General features: G+C 43.4%; 1 protein-coding gene across 1 annotated transcript in view; it reads right to left on the reverse strand.

Annotated features, from left to right (window-relative positions):
• The window catches only part of PLA2G4F (phospholipase A2 group IVF), a 403,704-nt gene that overhangs the window by 113,920 nt on the left and 265,687 nt on the right, over positions 1-24,097 (reverse strand). Inside the window, exon 8 of the mRNA XM_069638816.1 lies at positions 16,936-17,081. Within this exon, the coding sequence (XP_069494917.1) occupies positions 16,936-17,081 (146 nt within the window). The remainder of the gene's footprint in view (positions 1-16,935; positions 17,082-24,097) is intronic.

Here is a 24,097-nt window from a genome sequence, read left to right on the forward strand (position 1 = left end):
AAGCGAGCGCTCTACTCGCTGTGCCACTTGACCGGCTAATGTTCCATTACCCATGTCAAGCAATTCCCCACGTTCGAAAGTCCACCTACTATCAGCACATCTTTTGTAATCCTCACAGCCCATGATTCTTCATTCTTAATTAAATGGCAGGAGCTTCTCTGTGACCTCTAACATTACAGCAAAAAATATCATTTTAGGGGATGCTAACATCTGGTTGGAGTGTACTAATAACAAAAGGTCACAAGCTTTCCTTGATAGCATGTCATCTCTGAGCTTCACCCAACACACAAACAGACAAAACAACACACTGATAGAGATGGTTAGGTTCTCACCATCATATTTACTTGTACAATTAATGTCAACCACCCAAAATGGACAAACAATTCTGATTTGGCATATGCTTGTGTATAGAGAGATTATGTTCACCAGAAAATCTCTCCCTATTAATTGTAGGAAGAGTAAAGCTTTCCCTTGGAGGCCTTTGAGGAACATCACTAAAAGAAATTTCAATATGAGGTTTCAAGAAACAAGCTCAAGCCAGAAACCATGCTCGATCTACTACGAGGGGAGCCTGTAAAGACCACAGACATTCTTGCACACTCAGCGCTGAAAAAATGAAAGTTAAGCACAAGAAAGGAAACAAATGGTACAGCCTTCATCTAACCAAAAGGAAAAGGAAAGGGAGGAAATTAGAGCAGACATGTGAGCATCTAATACCAAAGGAGATGCCTCCGACTGTATTAGACAAAGCAGAGAGTAAGTAAGGCCATAAAGCAAACAAAACAAGAATGTTGTTCCAAAGGAATCATAGAATCCTCAAACACAACCAAAAAACTCTTTACCATTACCAGTGATTTGACAAAGTCTGATCAATTGGCAAGTAACATAACCCCAACCAAAGAGCTTGCTGAAAACTATCCAACTTCTTTATATGAAAACTTCAGCCATACAAAGTACCATAAAAATCTCACAACAACAAAACTCAACATCAGACCACCCTCAACTGATTATTACTAATTTAAATGTGTTTAAAGATATGCGTACAAAGGACATCATCAATACTGTGACGAGGATAAACACTTACACCACACTGTGCTGTTCTTGCCCAGCATTACTGCTCAGGGATCAAACCCATATGCTGAAATACCATGTGCTTAAACTATGCAACACATTCCAAAGTGAAACCATACCAGTCACCCTGACTCATGCAATAAGTAAACCACTCCTGTAAACAACAATCCGATCAAGCTAAGGAATTACAGGCCAATATCCAACCTACGGTTCCTAGGCAACATTTTGGAAAAAAATAGGGAAAACTAGCACCAGCCTAACTCCAGACAGAAAATCACAAGACCTTTTTCAACGTGGGCAATCGTCATTTCTCCCAATCCAAAGCACAGAAACCACCTTAATAGACATCAAAATGACCATTCTCAAGTACAAAGATGATAATGAGAAAGATGCACTCATTCTACTAGACCTCTCAGCACATATGATATTGTAGATCATAATTGCCAGGCTCAAAGCTACAATGGGTATAGAAGATCAGACACTCCATTGGATACACAAATTGATCAAAAGGAGAACATCAAGTACAACTAGGAAAACATATTTCCAAAAACACCCTTTCATTGTGTGGAGAGCCTCAGGGGTCTTCACTATCCCCTGTTTCCTTTTAATAACCTCCTATGTTCACTTGCCTCCATTTAGGACACATTCACAGATTCAGGACTCAAGATAAAATAGCCAAAAATCCCCTATCGGATTGCCTTAGTGCGATTCAGAACTAAATGTCATCCAACAACATTTATTTTTATGTAAAAGATGCATCATCATTAACATAGGTGTGAAGCCTCATGTCCACATGCCCTTAACATAGCTTGCTGCTCTGGGTTGCCCAACCATCCTAGAAACCAAGGCTAAGACCTTGGGGATAGTGTTTTATCCCAAGCTCTCTCTTAGCAAACAAGTTAACTCCCTAGGAATACTCCTACCAAATCCACACACAAAATAACACAATTCCTGGGAATGATCCACAAGATGGAATTGACAAAAATCACTCGTTGTGAGCAAGGCCTCACAGCATATCTGACTAAACAAACGCAATGTGTCCAGAAAAGACTGTCCAGGCTAATTTATGGTCTTATGAAATAGTATCATGTCTTGTAGCTCTGTAATCCCTTAGTGGTCTACTTACTCGTCACAGTTTTCATATGAAAATCATACACATTACCCACAAATGATTCCCAACTCCCTGCCAGCTGACCCATTACCAACCACGAAGATCCCAAAAATCCTCTACGTCAAAAAGACTTCAAACTATCCAGACAAAAAGCCAAAGGCAGCAACCCTACTTCTCAGGTACACAAGGGCCCTCACCATGGAACAAGGTTCAACATGTGCTAGAAGAACAACATGATTTGACAAAGTTCAAAATAGGCCAGAAGAAAGAAATTCTAAAACCTGCCTAATGTCACAAGTAATGCATTTTTCCAAAGAAAATTCACAGGATGTTTCTGATATTACTTGCTAACACTAACCCAAAGTGAGCCATAAGGACATGAAACCACTAAACAAACTTAAAATGAATGCAGTGATAATAAATTGGAATTTATGTCCCTCACATGTCATATTTTGGGGAAATTCTGTTTTCGTTCTTTCCTGGAGTGCTCTGAAACTAAGAACTTGGCATGAACTTGCCAAGTACATGCATAACTCAATTTCAATAAATGTCTACATAAGACCTGGATGAACTTCACAAACTGTAGTCCACACTGGAGCTGGGCGATTTGGACCTTATGTATATATCTCGATAATTTTGGGGAAAAAAGCGAAATAGCGATATATATATATGTATATATCGATATTGTTTATATGGGTTAAATACTCAATTGTAAGCAGTCCATTACATGTGAAAGGTCACAAACACCTTTATTTATAAGACATTGATCAAAATAAAGTGCAAGTACATGGTTCCTCTTTCTGTTTCAGAATGCACAGTGTTAATATCAAAATGTAAATAAAGTTTGGTGATGTTTGGTCCAGGGGGAGAAAAGTTATAGGGGGGGTCCCAAAACGTCTTTTTTTCCCATAGACTGAATGGGGGAAAAACTTTGCACACGCCTACAGGCCAAACCGCTGGACGGATTTTCACCAAATTTGCGACAGGGGCAGGGGCTTGGTCCCGAAAACGTACTTTTGTAAATTTGGTGATAATTCATCCAGTAGTTTCCTTTAAAACGACCAATAAGTATGTCTAAAAAAATTAGTGATATCTATGTCCGCTCCGCAGTCACACTTCCCTGTTCACTCCGCGGACAAGAAATCGATTGGCTAATCCGTAGCATCATGTCCGCGGACATGTGATGCTTTCACTGATTGGTTGTGAACAGCATGAAGTGCGTCAGATTCTTTTGCTGCGCATGCCATCTTTTGTTCGTGTTTTGGTTGTACGCGGACATCGCCGAAAATACATATAAAACAAGACACCATTGCACTTGTTACACTTATGAAATACTGTTTCGGAAGGTGAGCGTTAATGAGGCTGGGATGGGATGTGGGAACAGAAAGGCTAAAAGTGGTGTTTTATTATCACCAAAGTCACACGGTAAACTGAAAGTTGATGCTCAATATATGGCGAACAATTACTGCATCTGTGTTACAATGTATGTAGAATAATATTGCAGTCAGACTGGCGTCCTAGAGTTTGCAATCTGAGCCAGCCACCTGCACTGTTTGTTGGAAACAGCGGTTCTGCAAGTGTATGGGAGTAGCGGTTCTCATGAATGGATTCTCATATGTTGTTGCAAAGTGAGAATATATTTGCATTCTGAGTGAAGGTCACTTGGTTTACTTTTATGCTTGCAAGCTCAGTAGGCCCACGCATCCGTCTAAAACCATAAGGGGCAATTGTTTTTTGACCTTGAGCGAAAGGGAAACTTAAGCAACAATGCAGGGAGTTAAAGTTTCCAAAAAATACCATTTGATAAGGTTATGTTTCAAAAACGTTTGTAAGGGAGGGGCGCTGTTGCGCACAACGAACATGGCTGTCTGAGAGGAGAGCTCCGGCTCAAACATAAATCCTGCTCCTAATAAATCCTTTCAGCGCCGCTCCAAACGCTTGAAAGAGGAAGATTCATGAGGCGGAAGATCTCTGGAGCAAGCACCCGAAGAATCGAGTGACTACATGAAGGAAAACCCACAATATCCAGCTGGAAGCATTTTGGCGGACAGGAGGTGCTGACGCGGCCACCCGCCGGCTCCACAGAACATCTACTGGGTGCCGGAGGTGCGCCGGGAAGAGCGGGCCGCATTGGGGGATGGGCTTAGCGGTAACTCTCGTACTGAGTCGCCCGAGAAGCGAAGGGCAGTGCAGCCGTCCTCGGCTTGAGACGTGGAGAAGCCGCCGGTGGAGAATACAAACACCCGAAGCTGATTGCATAAGGAGAGGAGAACGGAAGGCCGGCAGAGCAGCCGAAGGAGCGTTATACGGCTCCCGCGGCTGTGCTATGCGCGGCGCCGCAGCCGAAGAGGCTGGCCTCTTCTTCCCCTGAGCTGGCAAACCGAGGAGAGCACAGAGGAGCAACGCAGAGACACGCGGGGGGGTCGTGTCACACCCCTCACACCAAGTAAATGCAGCGGGGAGGCCCCCCCCACGATGACAAACACCAGTGCCACGCCATAACCCTCGGGGTGAGGCCACGGGGAGGCTAAGTGACGAATCCCAGGAACTGTTGCCGGTACCAAAATTGAATGAGCATAGTGCCCTATGTGCACAATGCATGAAACACGGCGGAGACCACTGAGGGTGTTCCCGTGTGGTTGCTAGGGTCTGGGGCTGTCACGGCTGAGGGGGGATAGGAGGCTGCATCCCCCCGGCACTTGGTGGTGCTCGCCCAGCAAGATAGCATTACAGCCCACGTGGTGTGGTTACCAGTGCACTAATACATCCCGGAATACAAAGGCAGAACTAGGCGGCTCCCGCCGAGCAAAACCCCATCAATCCTGAAGTGGTGCAAGAGGGCACCCCGCTGAGAGCCGCGTGGGTGCAGTCTCTTTGATCAAACTTTTGGGGTCCGCCCGGCAAAGATCCTGGTCCTGTAGAAGGCACAACTAAATACGAAGACACCCTGAGGAAAGAGGGTGTGAAGAAGCCCAAACGCTTCCACACTACCCGCCTTTTTTCTCTTCCTTGAACATTTACATGGCAGTCTATAATACGTGGGAGGACACAGTCCACTCTAAGGCTGTACACCACACCACATGGGATGCCCCGAGAGGAAAGGCATAGGAGGGAAAAAGACCGGCCCGATGGACTCCTTCGCCAACTCCCAGCCACACAGGGCGGCCAATAGGGCGCCACAGGAACACGACAAACAAGGGGAAGATCCCCTAGACCGCCTAGCAACAGTAGTCCAAAATGGATTCATGGCAGTCAATGTCAAACTGGACGACATAGTCGCAACGATTGCGTCCCTGAAGGCTCGAGTGGAGAAGGAGAGCACGCGTATCACAGAAGTGGAGAGTAGGATAGGCACGAATGAAGACAAAATTTTACAGCATGGCCGCGACATAGCCCACCTCCAGACAGAGCTATGGAAAACTCAAAATAAGTGTGAAGATTTAGAATCAAGATCTCGAAGGATTAACATCTGGATTGTTGGAATTGCAGAAACATTTGGCAAGGGCGACATGGAGAGACAAGTGGAAAACCTGTTGAGAGATATCCTGGGAGCAGAATCTTTCTCCGAACATTTCCTTGTGGAGAGGACCCATCGCACTCTGGCACCACTACCGAAACCTGGGGCACCTCCCCGCACCGTAATACCACATCTCCTTAATTACAGGGACAGGGATTCGATACTCAGACTGTCCAGAGAGAAAGGCACTCTACATTTTGAACACAACAGAATCCATATATACCCAGATTTCTCTGCTGGTATACAGGCACAGAGCCGATCCTACGAACTTGTGAAAAAACAGCTGCGGATACGCAATGTACCGTATGCCCTCATTTTCCCAGCGAAAATGAGAATCCAACATGGTGGGAGAGCTCACTTTTTTGAAAACCCCACAGAAGCCATAACATATATAGAGGCCTCTATTCCGCTACCTCCCAGAGCCCGGATAGTCGACCAGAACGCCAGACCACAACCCGGAGATGAGATATCAGACTCAGCTAACTGACCAGAGTAAACCATCTGCTCCCATCACAGGGGGAAGAAACAAGGAAAAAAAAAATTAAAGGACTAGCCAGCTCATTACCGCCCAGAGAAAGGAAAACTCTGGACGGACTGAATGAAGACTTATGATTAACCGAGCCGAGAGCCTCCGTCAGGGGCAAGCCAGGTGTATGCAACGGGCGACCCTCAGGAAGGCTCCACCAGTTTAAGGAAATGACCATTACAGGGCAGCATCATCAAGTTGGGGGAGATGATGTGGGTGGGGGACCAAAGTATCACAGAATGTTCACCTCCGTTGAGCAATACGGGAAGGGGAGGGGGGGTTGAGGGTTTGGGACTCAGTTGGAGGAGTCCTAAGTTAAAAATCGTGGTGACATTGCAGCACATGGAATGCTCCTGAGTAAAAGCAAGTCAAGAGACGCAACAACGGTATACAGATATGGCTAATCCTGTTATGACGGCCCGAGGGCTGAGACTAAAACTTCTCACATGGAACGTCCGTGGGCTGAACAACCGAGCCAAGTTGAACAAGGTGGGAGCCTATGTCACTCGGCACCATCCCCAGATAATCATGTTACAAGAAACTCATACGCTCCAGAAGGTCAACACTGAGCTCTTGAAAGGGTGGGGTCAGCATAGATACTATACTGAATACTCTTCACAGGCAAGAGGAGTACTTGTCCTGATCCACCCCTCCGTTGGGTTCCAATTGGGAAAAAGTAAAATAGACCTCTGGGTCGCTACGTAATAGTGTGGGGCAGCATCGCTGGGGTGGAACTGATATTAATAAACACGTATGGTCCGAACGTGGATGACCCTGACTTCTATACGAATGTAATGCAAGAGGTTGGCTTCTCTGGAAGTGAGCAAATATTGTGGGGGGGAGATTTCAACACCATATTAGACACTACCCTAGATCGCTCCACCTCCAAACACAGGAATCCCACAAAAACAGCAGGTATTTTACAAGAAATCATATCGCAACTAACACTGGTAGACGCCTGGAGAACACTACACCCCCATAAAAGACATTATTCCTTTTACTCCTCGGTGCATGATACCAAATCTCGCATAGATTACTAGCTGGTGTCCGCATCTCTTATGAACCAAATCGACAATAGCAAAATACTTCCCCGTACCCTGTCGGATCACTCCCCTATCCTTTTAGACATGACACTAGGAAACCTGAAACCCCCGGTTAGAAGATGGAGAATGCCTCCCGACATCCTTAAGGATCCTGCAGTGGCAGAGGAATTACACACAGAGGTAGAATTCTTCCTTGAAACTAATAAAAACTCAGTCAGTAGCTCTGCGACTTTATGGGAGACATTTAAAGCATGGGTGAGGGGGATCCTGATTTCCAAATCCACGGGGCTGTTGAAGGCGGTCAGGGGGGAACTGGAGGAAGTAGAGAAACGGTTGGGTAAGTTAGAACAGCGATATACAGCCACACATGAAGACAACATCCTTGCGGACATCAATAGTAAGCTACAAGAATTCAATAGACTAGCTACCAGGGAACTGCTGTATATGGCTACTCCAGTCAGAGCACGCCAGTGTGGCGAGGGGAACAGGGCAGGTCGCACCCTAGCCAACCTGCTGAAGGCCAGAGACACCATACAACGATTTCCAGCATAGTAGCGGGGGACGGCATGGTAACCACAAGTGAGGAGGGCATAAACAGAGAATTCTCCCATTTTTACACAGAACTGTATGCTAATCATGACCTGAAAAATCCCAATGACATTAGGGAATACTTAGACAGCATCACGCTCCCGACGTTGTCAACAGAAAATAGACTGACGCTAGACCAGCCCCTAATGATCGATGAAATAAAGGAAGCGATAAAATCGCTAGCCAACGGGAAGGCACCCGGCTCAGACGGACTTGGGGCCGAGTTATACAAGGAGCTCTGTGAGGAGCTGGCCCCGATACTACTGTCCGTGTGGGAGGAGGCCATAGAGGTAGGGACACTTCCAACGTCCATGAGAGAGGCCATAATAACGGTACTCCTCAAGCCCAGGCGCCCGCCGAACGAGATGTCCTTGTACCGGCCCCTATCCCTTATAAACTGTGACGCCAAGGTATTTTCAAAGATTCTGGCCACAAGACTCCTGCCCAACATGCCCGTGTTGGTACATCCGGGCCAATGCGGATTTATCCCCACCAGATCGACGGCACTGAATCTGCGTAGGTTGTTTGGTGTCATGGGCCAGATTAAGCCAGAAGCCCGGGCGGTGGCTGTATCTCTAGATGCCGAAAAGGCGTTTGATTCAGTGTCATGGACATACCTGTTCATGGTGCTTGAGACGTTTGGATTAGGCCCATACTTCCTAAAATGCGTCAAGGTACTATACACTAACCCGGGAGCCAGGGTATTGACTAATCGCACCATGTCAGAATGGTTTGAGCTGGGAAGGGGTACGAGACAGGGTTGCCCGTTCTCCCCTATACTGTTCGCCCTTACTATGGAACCAGTCGCAGCAGCAATTAGGGAACACCAGGGACAGAGGGGTATATGGATGTCGGGCCTGACCCAATCAATATCACTATATGCAGATGACGCCCTGTTATACATCCGGGAGCCAGACACACACCTGGGGCCAGCGATGGAGACCGTCCATAGATTCACAGAATACTCAGAATACAAAACTAATCGCTCCAAATCTGAAATCTTTCCCCTGACCTCTGCCACTAGATGTCCAAACAACACGCACGGCCTACAGTGGTCCCCTGATAAGATAAGATACCTGGGTGTTATTGTGTCGGGAGACAGAACATCCCTATTCTCGAACAACCACGACTCCCTGTTGAACAAGATTTCTACTAAACTCCGCTTCTGGGCTAAACTTTCCATTTCACTTATCGGCTGGGTTGCTATACTGAAAATGGTCATTCTCCCCAAGCTGCTATATATATATTTTCTAATATCCCGATATGGCCTGGTAGGTGGTTCAGATTCATGGCAGTAGAGTTTGTCTGGTGCGGGGGAGGGAGGGTCCAGAATGAGGTGGGAAAAAATGGTGGAACCCTATAACAAAGGTGGCATAGCAGCTCCAGACTTTGAATTGTATTACCTAGTGGCACAGGCTCGGTTTGTTAAACACTGGTATGATGAGCAGGACACCTCACCCCACATTTGTTTAGAAAAACACGCTGCACGCCCAACCGAGTTAAGGTCAGTCATCTTTAAAGGAAAACACAGAGATGAGTGTCCATTCGATCCAGTCAGTACAACAGTGCATGCATGGTCCAAAATTTACCGTAGGCTCGGGTTGGAGACACCTTACTACGCTGATGCCCCGTTCTGGAACTTCCCCGGGATAGCACCCTCATGTGATCCAGATGTGCAGAAGACATGGGACCCGGAGGGAGAACTTAAAATCAAAGACATATTCCCTAATAGCAAATTTATAACACTGGAAGAGTTCAAAACAGGAATGGGAAGGGACCAATTGATGATATTACAATACCATAGAATGAGAATGGCTTTTAAGGCTAGGTGGCCACTGTTCCCAGATGAACCCCTACCGCACCCGTGCCTGGTGGCCTTGTCAACCCGGTCAGGAACCAGCGTCTCGGGGCTATACACGGCTGTGCAGGCCAACACTCCAACGGTAAACATGATAAAGACCTCCTGGGAAACGGATCTGGGTGCTACGATAACTGACAGATCCTGGGAGAGGTACTGTGAACTGACCAAGAGGGTATCCATGAACGCAGGCCTCCGGCTGATCCAATTTAAGGTGTTGAATAAGTTGCACTATACCCCCAATAAATTGCGAAATTCACAAATAACAGTCCCGGTAGGTGTCAGAAGTGTGGGGCAGATCAGGCCGACTCAATACACATGTACTGGAGCTGCCCACACATATATGTATTCTGGGGGGAGGTGGCGAAAATCCTATAAGAAGTAACCCAGATACCGGCAGACCTCACACCACAAAAATATCTGTTCGGGGATATAGGAAAACAGTCAGAGGTAATCAGAAGGCTCTTTAATATTGCACGCGCGTTGGCAAAAAAGTGCATTCTGCAACAATGGAAGAGTGCACAGGCATCACAAGTGAACCATTTTCTTAAGGAGCTGATGTATGTTAATGAATGTGAGGAACACTATGTAATGTCACTCCCAAACTCATGTAAACCAAAGGACATTTGGGCCGGGTTCAGAGTATATCTATGTGAAGCGGACTCGACCAGTAGCAGCCCGGCAGGGCCCAGTAATATGTCTATTCTGTAATACCGCACATTATGTTATATAACTGAACTGAACGTCTCAGATATGGATATATATGGAATGTCATGTTGTTGCAATGTTGTGTACCACAATCATTAAAGTTTTTTTTTAAAAATAACGTTTGTAAGGCACATGAAATATCAGTTCACACAGATTCTTTGCTGCAAACACATTGCTGTCTGACTTTATCGAAAACCAATGGAGGCGGTAAATATAATGTAAGTTTAATTTTGACGACTCAACACCGGACCGAGTTTAAATTTGTTATTATCAGAACAATCATTTTGACAATATAACTGAAGTATTACTTTTCTGTGCAGTTGTCTTTTTTTTCCACTTACGAAGAGTGCGGACTCTCTGCCTTTGCAGGCTATGATTAGACTTACCCTTGTTCAAAGCTAATATTTCTTCTTTAAAATGTCACGTTTGACCCCCATCGCTTTGTGTGTCAGTTTGCACGTTCTTTTGGTCTTTTTTGAAATCACGAGATGTAATTTTTTGTTACTTGACCATTATTTTTGTCTTTCTAACTGAAGGACCATCTTTGTGTTTAGTTGTCATTTTTTTTTACTTATGAAGAGTGCAGATTCTCGGCGTTTGTAGCCTGTCACTAGATTTACCCATGTACTGCTTAGACTTACCCTTGTTTAATGCTAATATTTCTTATTTAAAATGTCACGTTTGATCCCATCTCATTGTGTATCACTTTGCATGTTCTTTTGGTGTTTTTTGAAATCACGAGATGTAATTTTTTGTTACTTGACCATTAATTTTGGCTTTGTAACTGAAGGACCATCTTTGTGTGTAGTTGTCATTTTTTTGTAACTTATGTAGAGTGCAGATTCTCAGCGTTTGTAGCTTGTCAATAGATTTACCCATGTTCAACGCTAATATTTCCTTAAAATGTAATGTATGACCACTTCGATTTGTGTATTACTTTCCACATTCTTTTTGTCTTTTTTGACATTGCTTGCTGAAGGCTGGGTATTGATACGTACTTTCTCTTAAGTTTTCCGACCAGCTACATCCTGCCTCACTGTGCGTGCCATGGATTCCAGATGCCGAGTGATGGCTTCTTTGGACCTCAGATGCAACTGATCATGACCGGCTGCCTGTCTGTCACAATTTTGTGGGATAATTCCGCCGGCCCCTTTTGTCCATACGCTGAAGTGGCCATTAGGAATAACAACCTCTTTTATGGTAGTGTAGGCCGAAGGTCATGGCTACGTCTTGGAAATCACTGTGCGAGCAAAGCGGTTGCTTTATCGAACACGCATACTTTGTGTATATGAAAAGAACAACGTGTGGCTCACCATTAACATTTTCGATGACGCACATAGACACAATGTTACACTTTCATTGAAAATGTTAATAGTCCGATGGTCTCGAACAGTTTCTTGTGAAATAACACTACTTTACAAATTCTAAAATGTAAATGTTTTCTTTTAAAAAACAATGTATTATTTCAAAATGAAACGTGCTATGTTGTACGTCGCTGTATGTTTATTTTCAGGTTCTGCATCACAGCACGTATTTTTACTTTTCGTAGGCTGCCATGGAAAGCAAAGAGGGGACATGTATGGAACAACCGCCTTCCCCTTCTATGGTGGCCATCTTGGAAAAGGATTATAACAACAAATCCTATTTTTTAGTACCACACATTACTGCTTTGTAAATCTAGATTGTTAATTGCAAATCTAATTACGTGTATGTCCTTTACTGCGAAATATAAAGTAGATGGAGCGTATGCGATTTTAAAAAAAATATATGTTTACACTGTGAAAGGTGGTTCTTAAAGGAGCATGTAGTTTTAGCAGGGCACGGTGGTGGCGCGAGTTATGGTTGCTTAGCTTACCATAACTGGCGAATTTCAGGGGTTTTTAGATTTTACTTGTAAGCATAACGTCCTTTTAACAACGTTTTTTTTACTGAATTGCATAGGTTTTTATTAGTGCAACTTAACCATAACGTCCCTTTAACAAAGTTTTTTTAGTGAAAATATATATATATATATATATACATATATATATATATATATATATATATATCGATGTTAACGATATTGTCTCATCCTATATCGATTTAGAAAATATATCAATATATCTCCAAAACTCGATATATCACCCAACCCTAGTCCATAGTTTGTCACAAATCTCCAAATTGAGATCCTGGTCACTTTGCAAATCTTTACAATCTATTATTATGTACCTCATTTTCCCAAACATACTCCAAAAGAAGAATCTGCATATAGTGATCTGGAGGGTTTGGGGTTTTAAGGAAAAGATTGGAGGTAAACAATTCAAAGGTTAAACGACAAAGGCAGGAAAGGCTGTAGGAGGTAAGAGAAGTGGTGACAAAAGGTAAAGAAGGTGGTGAGTCGCAATGAGTGTTAGGAAGAACACATTTCCTATGCACCTTTGAATGTTATCCATAGAAGAATGCATTTAGCTCGAGTAAACTCTCAGTACATTAATGTACCTGTTGAAAATATCTCTATGTTACTTGCAGGTTTCAAGCTCAAACTCACTTAGGAACAAATCAACCTTTCCTCATTCTGAATTCAGAAAATTAGTACATTTGAAGTGGGAAATTGTGAAATTTCATGGTAGACCAGCATCTCGATAGGTCTGGGACAAAGTTAATCCAAAGGGTGCCTGGTTCACCTTTTCATCCTTTGGTGGTTCGTAAAATGACATTAAGTTGTGTAATCGGAACTCTAGGCAAGATTTGGAAGTGGGAGTATTTAAGTCCCTGTTCATAGAATTAGAGAGTCAAATTATTTGTAGGGGGTAAATAGTAATCCCTGGTTCCAATAGTGATATTTGTTATGTGAGTAAATATATATTTTAACTGTAAAAAAATATATCTTTTCGTTATCCATACTTCTTTGTACTGAGTATTCTGACCAAATTAAAATGTCCAATTTTACCCTAAAGTTCCACTTCAAAGCTGGCAGTAATAATAAACATCCTGTGGCATTGAAATGGTATACAGTGTTAATAATGAAAAAAAATAACGAATCAATTTATAACGAAACATAAATTACGCAAAATAACATTTTTAAAGAAACTATGTGTGGGGGTGGGGTAACGGGATCATTCTTGTGGGGAGGGGTTTGGGGTGGGTCTTTGGCAAGGGGAAATGGGTTTGTTGGAGGACCCCCCAAGAAAGAGGAACAAAAATGTTATGTTTGTGTTGTTGTATATTAATTTTTTATGTATTTATTCATTAAAAAGACGTGGAACCTATTGAAATGGCTGGCAACACTTGTATATACCTGGAGCTGTGTGGATGGAAACGGGAGGCAGATCGGCAGGTTCCTATGTGTCACCTTGGTCATATTTGATGTTGGGAATATTTGTACTCCCCATTTCCTTTTTGCTGGGAGTATTTGCTGTTTTTGGTGTGTAGAAGTGTCTGGTACACTCCATATCTGTAGTGCTGTGTACCACTGAAATCATTCCCATGTCAAACATGCATGATGCAGAAATTGCGTCTTTCTGAAATTGTTTACATTAGGTGTGATCATATTAAGCATTTACCTACAAGCAGAGTTGTCTGATTCAAGCTCTCAAGAGCAGGAATCCTGTCTGGTTTTCAGGTTATCTCTCAATAATATTCATGAGAACAAATGTGCATACATTTAGCATCATTGTATACAAATGTATCTCATAAATATTAAGGCTATCATGAAAATCCAACATGTTTCCCGCCCTCGAGGGCTCGAGTTGGACAAGCCAGACTTAAAGAAAGGTCTGTTAGGCTTCATCAAAGTCAGTCACATACCAAGAAAGCATGATGCAGTCACGGTCTCACTGATGAGTATCACTTGCAATGGTGGTAGCTCTGGGTAGTACTCCGCCATGAAACCAGAGTACATAACATATTGCTGCAGTGAGTATTTCTTTAATAATCAATTATTTTTTACAACTGAACATAGTCAATTTTCCTTTCTAAGTGAGAATAATTGCCAAACAAGATACAAGGAAGAAGCACTGCATTCAAGTCTTTATTCCCTCTTTGACCAACGTATTGCACGATAGGCACTGAATGGTTACCAGTCAAATGGTCGAAAACATTTGGTCGACAGACAATTTGGTCCACACCATTTGGTCGAATGCCAAATGGTCGAATTTTTTTTTTTTTTTTTACCCATTTTTTTTTTTTTTTTGGGGGGGTCCCCCCCCCAACCCCCTTTTTTTCTTTTTTATTTTTTTTCCCCACACGAAAACCCACAAAACACATATATATAAAAAAAAAAAAAAATTCGACCATTTGGCATTCGACCAAATGGTGTCGACCAAATTGCAGTCGACCAGTTTGTCGTCGACCAGTTGACTGGACACCGCACTGAATTTCTAACCTACTGTTGCAGAACTTTTTATCAGCATACAAGAGTCATAAAATCAACGCGAAAGTAAACTTCCTAATGGTTCCTCTGAATGCTCAGAAAATGTAACTTACTTAGTACTCATCAAAATACGATCACCCATGTCCAACCTAAATTTGGCCTTCGTTAAGCGTTGAAAAAGTAATTATTTGGTTGCATTGAAAAAGGCTTGAACAAGTAAGGTCTTGTTACGAGATGGGTGGACCTTTTGTTAGGAATACTACTAGAGGTAATTACTAGTACGGGTGGCAGTATTGCTGAAAATCCACCCAATTCCTACTTTAACACTGGAACAGGTTTGAAAGTAGTGGCCTTGCTGGAATACTCCTGGTGGTATTCCAGCACTGTCACATAGTACATATTTTTTAAAACCCATTTCTACCCCAATATTGATGGTGAAAAATTGATATGTTGTTTATGCACAAAAAGGTAAATTCTGACATTTTAACATGGGTAAGGTGGTGAAAGTGTGGGCATCAGAAATGCTCAAATTTGTATCTCCATACAATGACTACATAAAATGTTTTTTATCCATGTAGTGAATTGAAGCTCTTCCACATTGCCAATGTAACAGTGAACAACGTAAAAGTTTTGGGATCATATTACGCTTTTTACCTCTACCACTGCGTTCAAAGTAAACAATGGTGGGTTTCCAATTTCAAAAATCCAACTCATAATACATCAGTGGTATTGTACTGTAATATAGCCAGATGCAGTTCCATCCAAACCTGAAAAGGGAAGGCTACGAAACAGGCCATATTTGGCTAATTACACATGTTTTAACATGACCTCCCACCTCGTAATGAAGCTCTTAGTCATTGGGTAAGCATAGTGATAACTATTATTAATCACATTATGGGTCCCACCACTCATGGTCCTACATGTTGTGTCCTTACAGCTAAATTGAAAATACGTTGTTAAACATTTTCAGGAAACTAATTTTTTAATCTTACAATTTTTCCAGATCCATCATTTAATATCAGATAGTGGAATGACCTAGGTTCTTGGTGAAATCATCCTTTTAAACACTAAATGTGCTCAAGTGGTTGGAACATACTTCTAGTCTGTTACTCCCATAGGTCTCTGGTGCACTCTAATTTACTCTCACTGAAATGTCATAACTTCCCAGGACAGATTATTGTGATTTCATGTTCCATTTCACTTATGCATCATTTTGCTATCACTCACCATTTTCTTGCCATATAACAGACATAGAAGCTTGCAAATTAGTATTCAAGTTGGCTGAAGTGACTGAGTACACACTACACGGAATGAGTAACAGAAAAACCAGATGAAAATGTGAGACCATTTGCTTTGGAATCAGGAGGTCACTTATTAATACCCACTGGTCAATTCACAAGACAGCTGGAGGAGGTCTTAAACGGAAGTCGGAAGGCGACGGAGAACTGGGCATTGCAAATGTTTCTTATAAAGCTGAAAATGGAAACCAGCGTTCAAAGTGACAGAACTAACAGGGAAGACACCACAGGAGAATCTGGCATAGGGCAATAGTCTGATGGAGTTGTTTAAGACGGTGGTAAATGCAGACACAGTCGTAATACTGGCAGGCCCTCTGTGAATTAGGTTTGGTTCAAAGTGGAAAACAAAACTGTCCAAGGTTAATGAGGTGATCAATCCACATCTATAAAGGGTTTTGCAAGGTGGATCCAATCTATATGGTTCAATAATATAGCTGTTGAACCTCAAAAGAGAGACACACAGTTATTTAGACACACCAGGAGTAGCTTGGCAATGGCTCAAAAAGTCCAAGTAAAATCAAGTACCATAATCACTATGCAACAACATCTACTAGAGGAAACACCAAAACACATTCATTTCTTGTAGTTATAAACCTGCAAAAATATCTATTCTTCAAACTGTTGTTGAGGTGAAACAGAAAAAATTTAGAAATTGACTAAACAAAGATAACACAAAAAGGCATTGAGGTAACAAAGAACCACACAGAATTAATAATTCAAAGGCTTCTCATGACAAGTTCTAAATGTGACATGTGACCCACTTTAAAGACATGCAGCAATCATTAATACATCAAAGCTACCTTAATGCACTGTCAATGCCTTCAGTGAGAAACATGTAGAGAGTTCAAGTCTGTAGCCACTTACCTGAAGCGACACCTCCAGCTCAGGATGCAGTTCTCCATCTACATGAAAGACAAACGGCGTCGTCCCCTCGTGAGATGCGGGAGTATAGGGGATAAGCACTTCCTTCTCATAAGCTCCAGCCATAAACATCTTGAAGCCTCCCTTTGCTGAAGTGTACAAAGAGAAGGTTATACCACTTCACTAGCTTTCAACGTACACAGAAAATGACTTTCTGACATACTGGATAAGATCAGAAAAAGAATGATTACCTCCCTGAACAAGAGTGTTGTGGTAATATTTTTGCTCTGGTTTTGGATGTAAATGAAGAGAGAAACTATCAAAGTGTCTTTAAACAAAACATAAGCAATAATTGGATCAAGAGATTAATGCTTCACTCGTAAATCAATTTTTATTTTTATTTATTAATTTTGCACTTCCCTGTTCACAGGGCAGCTGTGTGTACGTTAGAAGGTTAGAAAATGGTAAACACAAACACCAGCAGAATCTTGTGTACACCACCGCGACGGAGAAGTCCTTTGTGGGTACTGTAAGGAAGGCACAGTATCGAGCAGTAGACACAGACACAATGGATACAAGTTTCAAAAACCTTTATTTAATATTTTAGTTAGGTTGGTAGAATTCCTAACTGGCCCTAGCTCTAGAATGTGAGTAGTCTCAGCATTTAAAATAAATAACAAACAAGTCCAAGTCAGTCTAGTAAAAATAAAAAGGCCTATACTAAAAAAAAATAACCTTGCCCTCCTTCACAAAATGACAAATGTGCTAAGGGAATACACAAGGAAAATATTGTCTCAAAAAAATGTCAGAATGGCTTAAGTAGCAATTCCCTTCCCCACGTTCGTTCAGCCCTACAGGGTCTGGAGAGTTTTTTTTAAAAAGGATAGGTGGATGGTACAGTTCTATCAGTCTTGCACAATTCAACAGTTCAGTTTTGGGCTTCAAACTTCTGGTAGTTCAAATACTTCCTTAGGCTTCGTCCACCTTGTCATCAATATTCTACTCACATTCACTTACTCAATGTCTCACAGTTCTGCACAGGCTTCCCTCTGCCGGGTTCGAGCCTGTCTCCTGCCACTCTATCACACAGTTCTGCACAGGCTTCCCTCTGCCGGGTTCGAGCCTGTCTCCTGCCACTTTATCACACAGTTCTGCACAGGCTTCCCTCTGCCGGACTTGAGCCTGTCTCTTTGTGAGGTTTCCCTTCCTCACTTTTTTGCTTAGGTATCTTTTCACTGTCGAAGACTTTCAAAACTGCAAAAATTGTACACAGACCTCTGCATGACCACTTCCACCTCTGTTTCAACAATTCTGCAATTCACAATCTTCCTTATTTTATAACACCAATGCTTCTTGGTACTTTCATCTTGCAACATTAATGCTTCTTGGTACTTATAGTTCTTATTCTCTTTGTTTTGCCCTATTGGCCCTCTTCAAAGTTCGTCAACACCAATACTTCCTGTATTAGTAATCACCTCTCTTTCAACAGTTCTACAATTCTCAATCTTCTTCATCTTGTAACACCAATGACTCTTGGTATTTGTAGTTCTTATTCTCTTTAGTTTGCCCACTTGGCCCTTTTCACAGTTCATATACTTTGCCCTCTTGGCATATTTAAAGTTCACATATTTCACTCTCCTCTTATTCAACTGTCTTTACTTATCGTGGTTACTTTCTTTCCTTTGGTTCCCGCTGTAATATCTTTCAACTCTCATACAATTTCACAGAGACTTTCAAATAAGCGACTTTACCTCGCAAGACCATTCTGTTACTTTGTATCCTTTCCTTTTACAATTCAGCAATTGTCCTTTCGATTACAGTTTTATCGGGACACGCGCAACCTTCAACTTTCGGTTCACAATTACTTTTGCTTTCAACGTCAACCAGACTTTTTTTGCCTCTGATAACTCACTGGTCGTGTTATTTGGTCTTCTTTCATCTTATTCATGAGGCTTATTCCTGCCTTCCTTCCACTTTCTTCCTTACTTTGACCCAAGAGGGTCTCCACTGCATCCCGAGGCCTGGAGGCCCTGGGATCCTTCTCCTGCGCCACATCAATTAAGGTAAGCCCTCTGGGCTTTGTTTGGCTAATGCACATTGCGCTGGGAGCGCGGGCTCCAAAAATTACGTTTTCACAGAGTTTTGTTCTTTGCACCAAAGTACTGCTGCCATGATGTGCTCCTCCGTGTCTGCCTCTTTGGACAGCTTGTGTGCACTTTCATCATACTTTGGCTAACATGATCAGGCCTTCCAACATGGCCAATCCCTTCTTTGGTGCCGAGCTGGCCTCTCTGCACACTGCCTGATCGCCTGTGATTGGTTCTCTACCCCTACATCTTAACCAATCAGGCAAGCTGACATGCGAATGCCGGGCTACCTCCAAGGCCCATTTGTAAGGCCCCTCTCCGCTGCCTGGACGTTCCTGGATGTAACGCTGTAGTATGTATGTGCCTGTATGCCGGAATCTTGTATTTAGCTGTTGCCCCCCTGCTGTATGTATGTGCCTGTATGCAGGAATCTTGTATTTAGCTGTGCCCCCTCTGCTGTATGTATGTGCCTGCATGCCAGAATCGTTTATTTAGCTGTCCCCCCTCTGCTGTATGTATGTGCCTGTATGCCGGAATCTTGTATTTGGCTGTACCCCCTCTGCTGTATGTATGTGCCTGTATGCCGGAATCTTGTATTTAGCTGTCCCCCTTCTGCTGTTGCAATGCCTCCTCTGCTCCAACAAACCCACCCTGCCTGAAGTCTGAGTCTGATCTCACATTATGGAGCTCCCATCACCGCTTTGTGCTAATGCTTTGAATTGACTTTCTGACTCTTGCTGATTCACCCATCTTGAATCTCATTGTACTCATGTTGGACTTTTTGAACCATTACGTAATCTTGGTGGCAGTGAATCATGTGCTCATCAATGAATTGGAATCTTGGCATGCACATGATGGACTCTTGCAACATAAGTTGTTCAGTATTGACCCTTGCATCTTGGCAGTGCTCACGCCATCTGTCTGTTAACTCCATCTGTCTGTTTGCTGCTTAACATTGTATTTCGCCGGCGTTTCTTCTTCTTTCTCACCTCACTGTTTCTCAGTCCTCTCTTCCTCTGCCCTGCTTGTATCCTCTCTCTGCTCACCCTCCCCTAACCATAATCAATGCACTTGCACTATCTGAAACATCATCAGGCCTAGTATGATAGTCGCTGTCTGTTCCTCTCCATCCTCCCCCCTCCCTTTCCCTTCCCTCAACCTTTGTCAATGCCTCTACCCTGCACTATCAGAAATGTTGTCAGGCCTAGTACAATAGTCGCGCTCTGTTCCTCTCCTCTCCTTCCTCCCCCCTCCTTCCCTTCCCTAACCTATTGTCTATGCCCTTGCACTATCAGAAATGTCGTCAGGCCTTGTACAATAGTCGCTGTCTGCTCCTCTCCCCCACCCTCCCGTCCCTCACCTATCCGTAGCCAATGAATTGAATCTAGTTGCAACTTTAAACCTATCCAATGTGTTGAATCTAGGTGCATGTCAAGCATAGCCACTAGGCTGAATATAGTATGGTACCCCTTTGTATCTTGCGACTATGCAGAAAGCTAACTTCACACTGAAGTTTGCAACTGTACTAACCACCCCTGCTCCTACTCCTCCCCTGCATACACCCCAAGCACCAAACATGCCCAAAGGTCCAGCCACACCACACACAAAACACATAAACCGCCTACCTTCCTACTACCAGACATGCACAAAGGGCCTGCGACACCACTCATAAAACACATAAATTATACACTGTAACGCTCACCTGGTATCCACGGGGACGTCACTCAGCCTGTTCTGACCTCTTATGACCTCGAACCCTTCCCTGGAGTCTACTCGACTAGAGACTGGGCCTGAAACACAGTATTGGTAGAGTTTAACTCCCTATTGTCTCTGTGTGCTTGAACCCCTTCTTCCCAGGGGTCCAACCCTTCCCTCTGATCCACAGCTCACATTGTTTTTTTGGAAAGTGTGCTCTCCATCCTGCTTTCAGCACAGGGGCGCGTTGATTGATGCGGGCTCGTTGCTGCCTAGTTACTTCACTGGCAAGAGTCTGACAGGTAAGTAAAATGAGTCTTTTGAACAGTTCTCTAACTTTGTTCCTTTCCTTCCATAGATGATGGCCGGCGTCCGGGGATGGCGATGTGCTGCTGAGATGAGTAGCGCTGAAGGTGAGTGAGAGCGCGATGCGCGATGCGACCCTTTCGTATTTGTATTGAACTGAGTTATTTTTCTGTGTCTTTTAGGTGCCGCGACATTTTCAGCGTGGATGCCGGTTGTGAAGAAGAAATGCAGTGAGTAAGCGCGGTATGCGGTGCCTCTAGATGTTTCCACGCTAACCTGGAGTGTCTTTTCCCCCTTGCAGATGGATGAGAAGTTCGGGAGACAGAGTTCCCCCAGAGCGGCTGGGATTCAGGTAAGCGTTTGAAGCTCGTACAGTCTTTAAAAATAAGCGAAGATTTGCTGAATGCTTACTAACGCCTTTTTCTGTTCTTTTCCCTTTTCCTTAGGAAGCGGCGTGCCAGGATGGGAATGACACCGCCGAAGATGCCTGCAGAACAGAAGAAGCGATGAATGATGGGCAGAAGCGCCGCAAGGTAAGGCTGTTCCTAACGGTGTTCTTGTTCTTGCAGGAGCTGAGTGTAGAAGAAAGATGCAGGCCTACTGGAGACCGATCCGAACACAGTGAGTGTCACGCTGCAGGTGCAGAAAACACAAAGCATGTTTCTCAGCCTGGGCATGGCTTAAATAGTCTCTGGGTATCCCAGGTGTCTCTGGGCTGAACCACACCCAAAAGACTAGACTGCACATGCAGTTCACGGAACCAAAATTTGTGGGGGCATCCATCTTGTCCCCATCAATGCACTACAAGTCCAATCCCCAATTTTATCCTATGGGAGTGAGTGAGTCTGGTGCCACAAGCACCAAGTCTGACTCCAAGTGGGTCTTTGGAGGGATGGAGAGGCCCTTAAGGGCCATGTAGGTGATCCTGGCCTGGCTCCAGTCTGACATCTTGGAGGGCTGGGGACATGAGGGGCAGGAATCATGACATACACCAGACACAACCAACAACCACAAACAACAAACATCCCAGATACTGGGCCTTACCCCTCAGGTCACAACAGTCCAGTGCACACAATCAAACCACACTCAGAAAGCCGACATGCGCAGACACCAGTTTCTCCTGGTTCTGCAAACATCAACAGAAGAGCACAACTACTATTCTATCCCTCTTCCCTCACTAACTGACCCACGCTCTTTCTTACAGAGCCACGTGAGCCCCTGGAGTCCATACAAATGGTGGCAGTGCGCGCTGTACGTCAACTTAACATAAGATCATGTGGCGTAAGAGAATGTGGCATAAGGACGTGTGCCAAACAGTATGTCAAAAGATTGTGTGGTTCAGGAATCTGGCATAAGATGACTGAAATAGCATGTGCCGTAAGAGTACTCATCATAAGAGCATGAGTCAAGGTTTGTGTGGTGTAAGGCACAGGTGTTTGGTGTGTGTCTGGCATGTGAGTGTATAGCATAGACTTATGAAATGCACATGCCCTATACTCATGAAACCTCACTTAAAATGAGGTTTGTTTTTATGTGAGTTTTTGTAAGTGTACGAAACTGATAAAAGCGTTACATTTTGTACATGTATACAATTTACATCTTCTTTACCTCCCATATACCTATGAAAACTTCCATCCAAGTCAGTCCTGACTTTGATGTGAGTTGTCATACATTGTACATTTGCAAAAGGGGCACCTCTTACATGTATGTGAACAGTTTGTATAGAAGATGTACATTCTTTCGGTGCATGTATAATATGCCTCCTATATGTCTGAAAATTGGCAGGAAAGTGAGATCTTACTTTCACACCTAGGTCTTCCTTTGACACTAAAGTCTAGCCAAACACTTATCAAGTTAGGCGATTGAACAGAGCCTAGACTCTGAAGAACGTGGAGGTGGTGTATTGGTTCAATGAGACAAACGCAGAGCACTCCAACTCTATTACTTCAGATTAGAAGGTGAAGTATAAAAATACGATATCTATTAGGCCTGAACACTCTTCTCAATTAAAATAATAATAGGCAATCAATGTCCCTTAATCCAGACCAAGCACATATATATTCACATAGGGTTTCTCTTGCTAAGGAGGACTAACACTTTTCTTTTAAGACAGTTAAGTAAAATTCAGATAAGTCAAACAAGTAAACTGTATGCAGTTAAGTCAGCGAAAACAGGTAAGTAACTTGGATCCAGTTACAACTCAAAGCAAGTTATGAGAGGAAGAGTAAAACACTATTATTCTGCCTTACAAATAAGGCTGAATGCCAGTTTAAAAGACCTTCCCTGATAAAGAGAATAGAGTCTAGTCCTTTAAGAGTCACTCATTCTAATTGTAACCCTTTGCAGGCAATCAGGAGTCTGTAAACAAAGCAAAAACAAGCATTGGCAAAGTCAATAGGTCAGGATAAGTGTTCCAGAAATGCAAGAACAAGGAAATGAAAGTTCTTTAGGTGTTCTCTTCCATCCCACCACTCTAGGGGAAACCCAGGAGGATCCTTGATCAGAACTCCAATAATCACAACCAGGCAAGGGACGTGTAGGGTAAGGACCTTGAGTCCATTTAACCCTATAGCGTGAGAGGAACGGGTGGAGAACAGCTATGCAAGCTCAACCCCCTTACTCTGATTAGAGTGGGAACCACCGGTATGGTTCCTTTATTCACTGGTCCCACTTACTTCAGTAAAAGATCCTGTTGCAAGTGGTCCAGGGGCCACGGACACAGAGGTTACTTTCGGCATCATGTTTGTGTTTACGTTTAGTTGGTGGTTTCCAAGCTCTGGCAAGACAGGTTCAGTGAATGCACATGTTGACGATCCAAGCATGATGAGAGGAAGACCACCACGATTCCCACAGTATCAGTAGACCGCAAGGACACAATGAAGGCAGCGGCAGCAAAGTTTACTGTGATCACGCAACGGAAGGCTTCCGTCATGGCAGAGACAAAGAAGCTGGTCCTGTTCTGGAGAGCAGCAACTGCAGGGAGAGGGGTTGTGTTTCACAAGCTGAGAGACTGTGGTGCCCGAGTTAAAACTCAGAATGATGAGCAGAGCAGTGCAGCAAAGAGCGCCAGGAGGAAG

Source organism: Ambystoma mexicanum, chromosome 14, assembly GCF_040938575.1.
Source record: "Ambystoma mexicanum isolate Mex_15411 chromosome 14, UKY_AmexF1_1, whole genome shotgun sequence".
In the NCBI taxonomy this organism is placed as follows: domain Eukaryota; kingdom Metazoa; phylum Chordata; class Amphibia; order Caudata; family Ambystomatidae; genus Ambystoma; species Ambystoma mexicanum.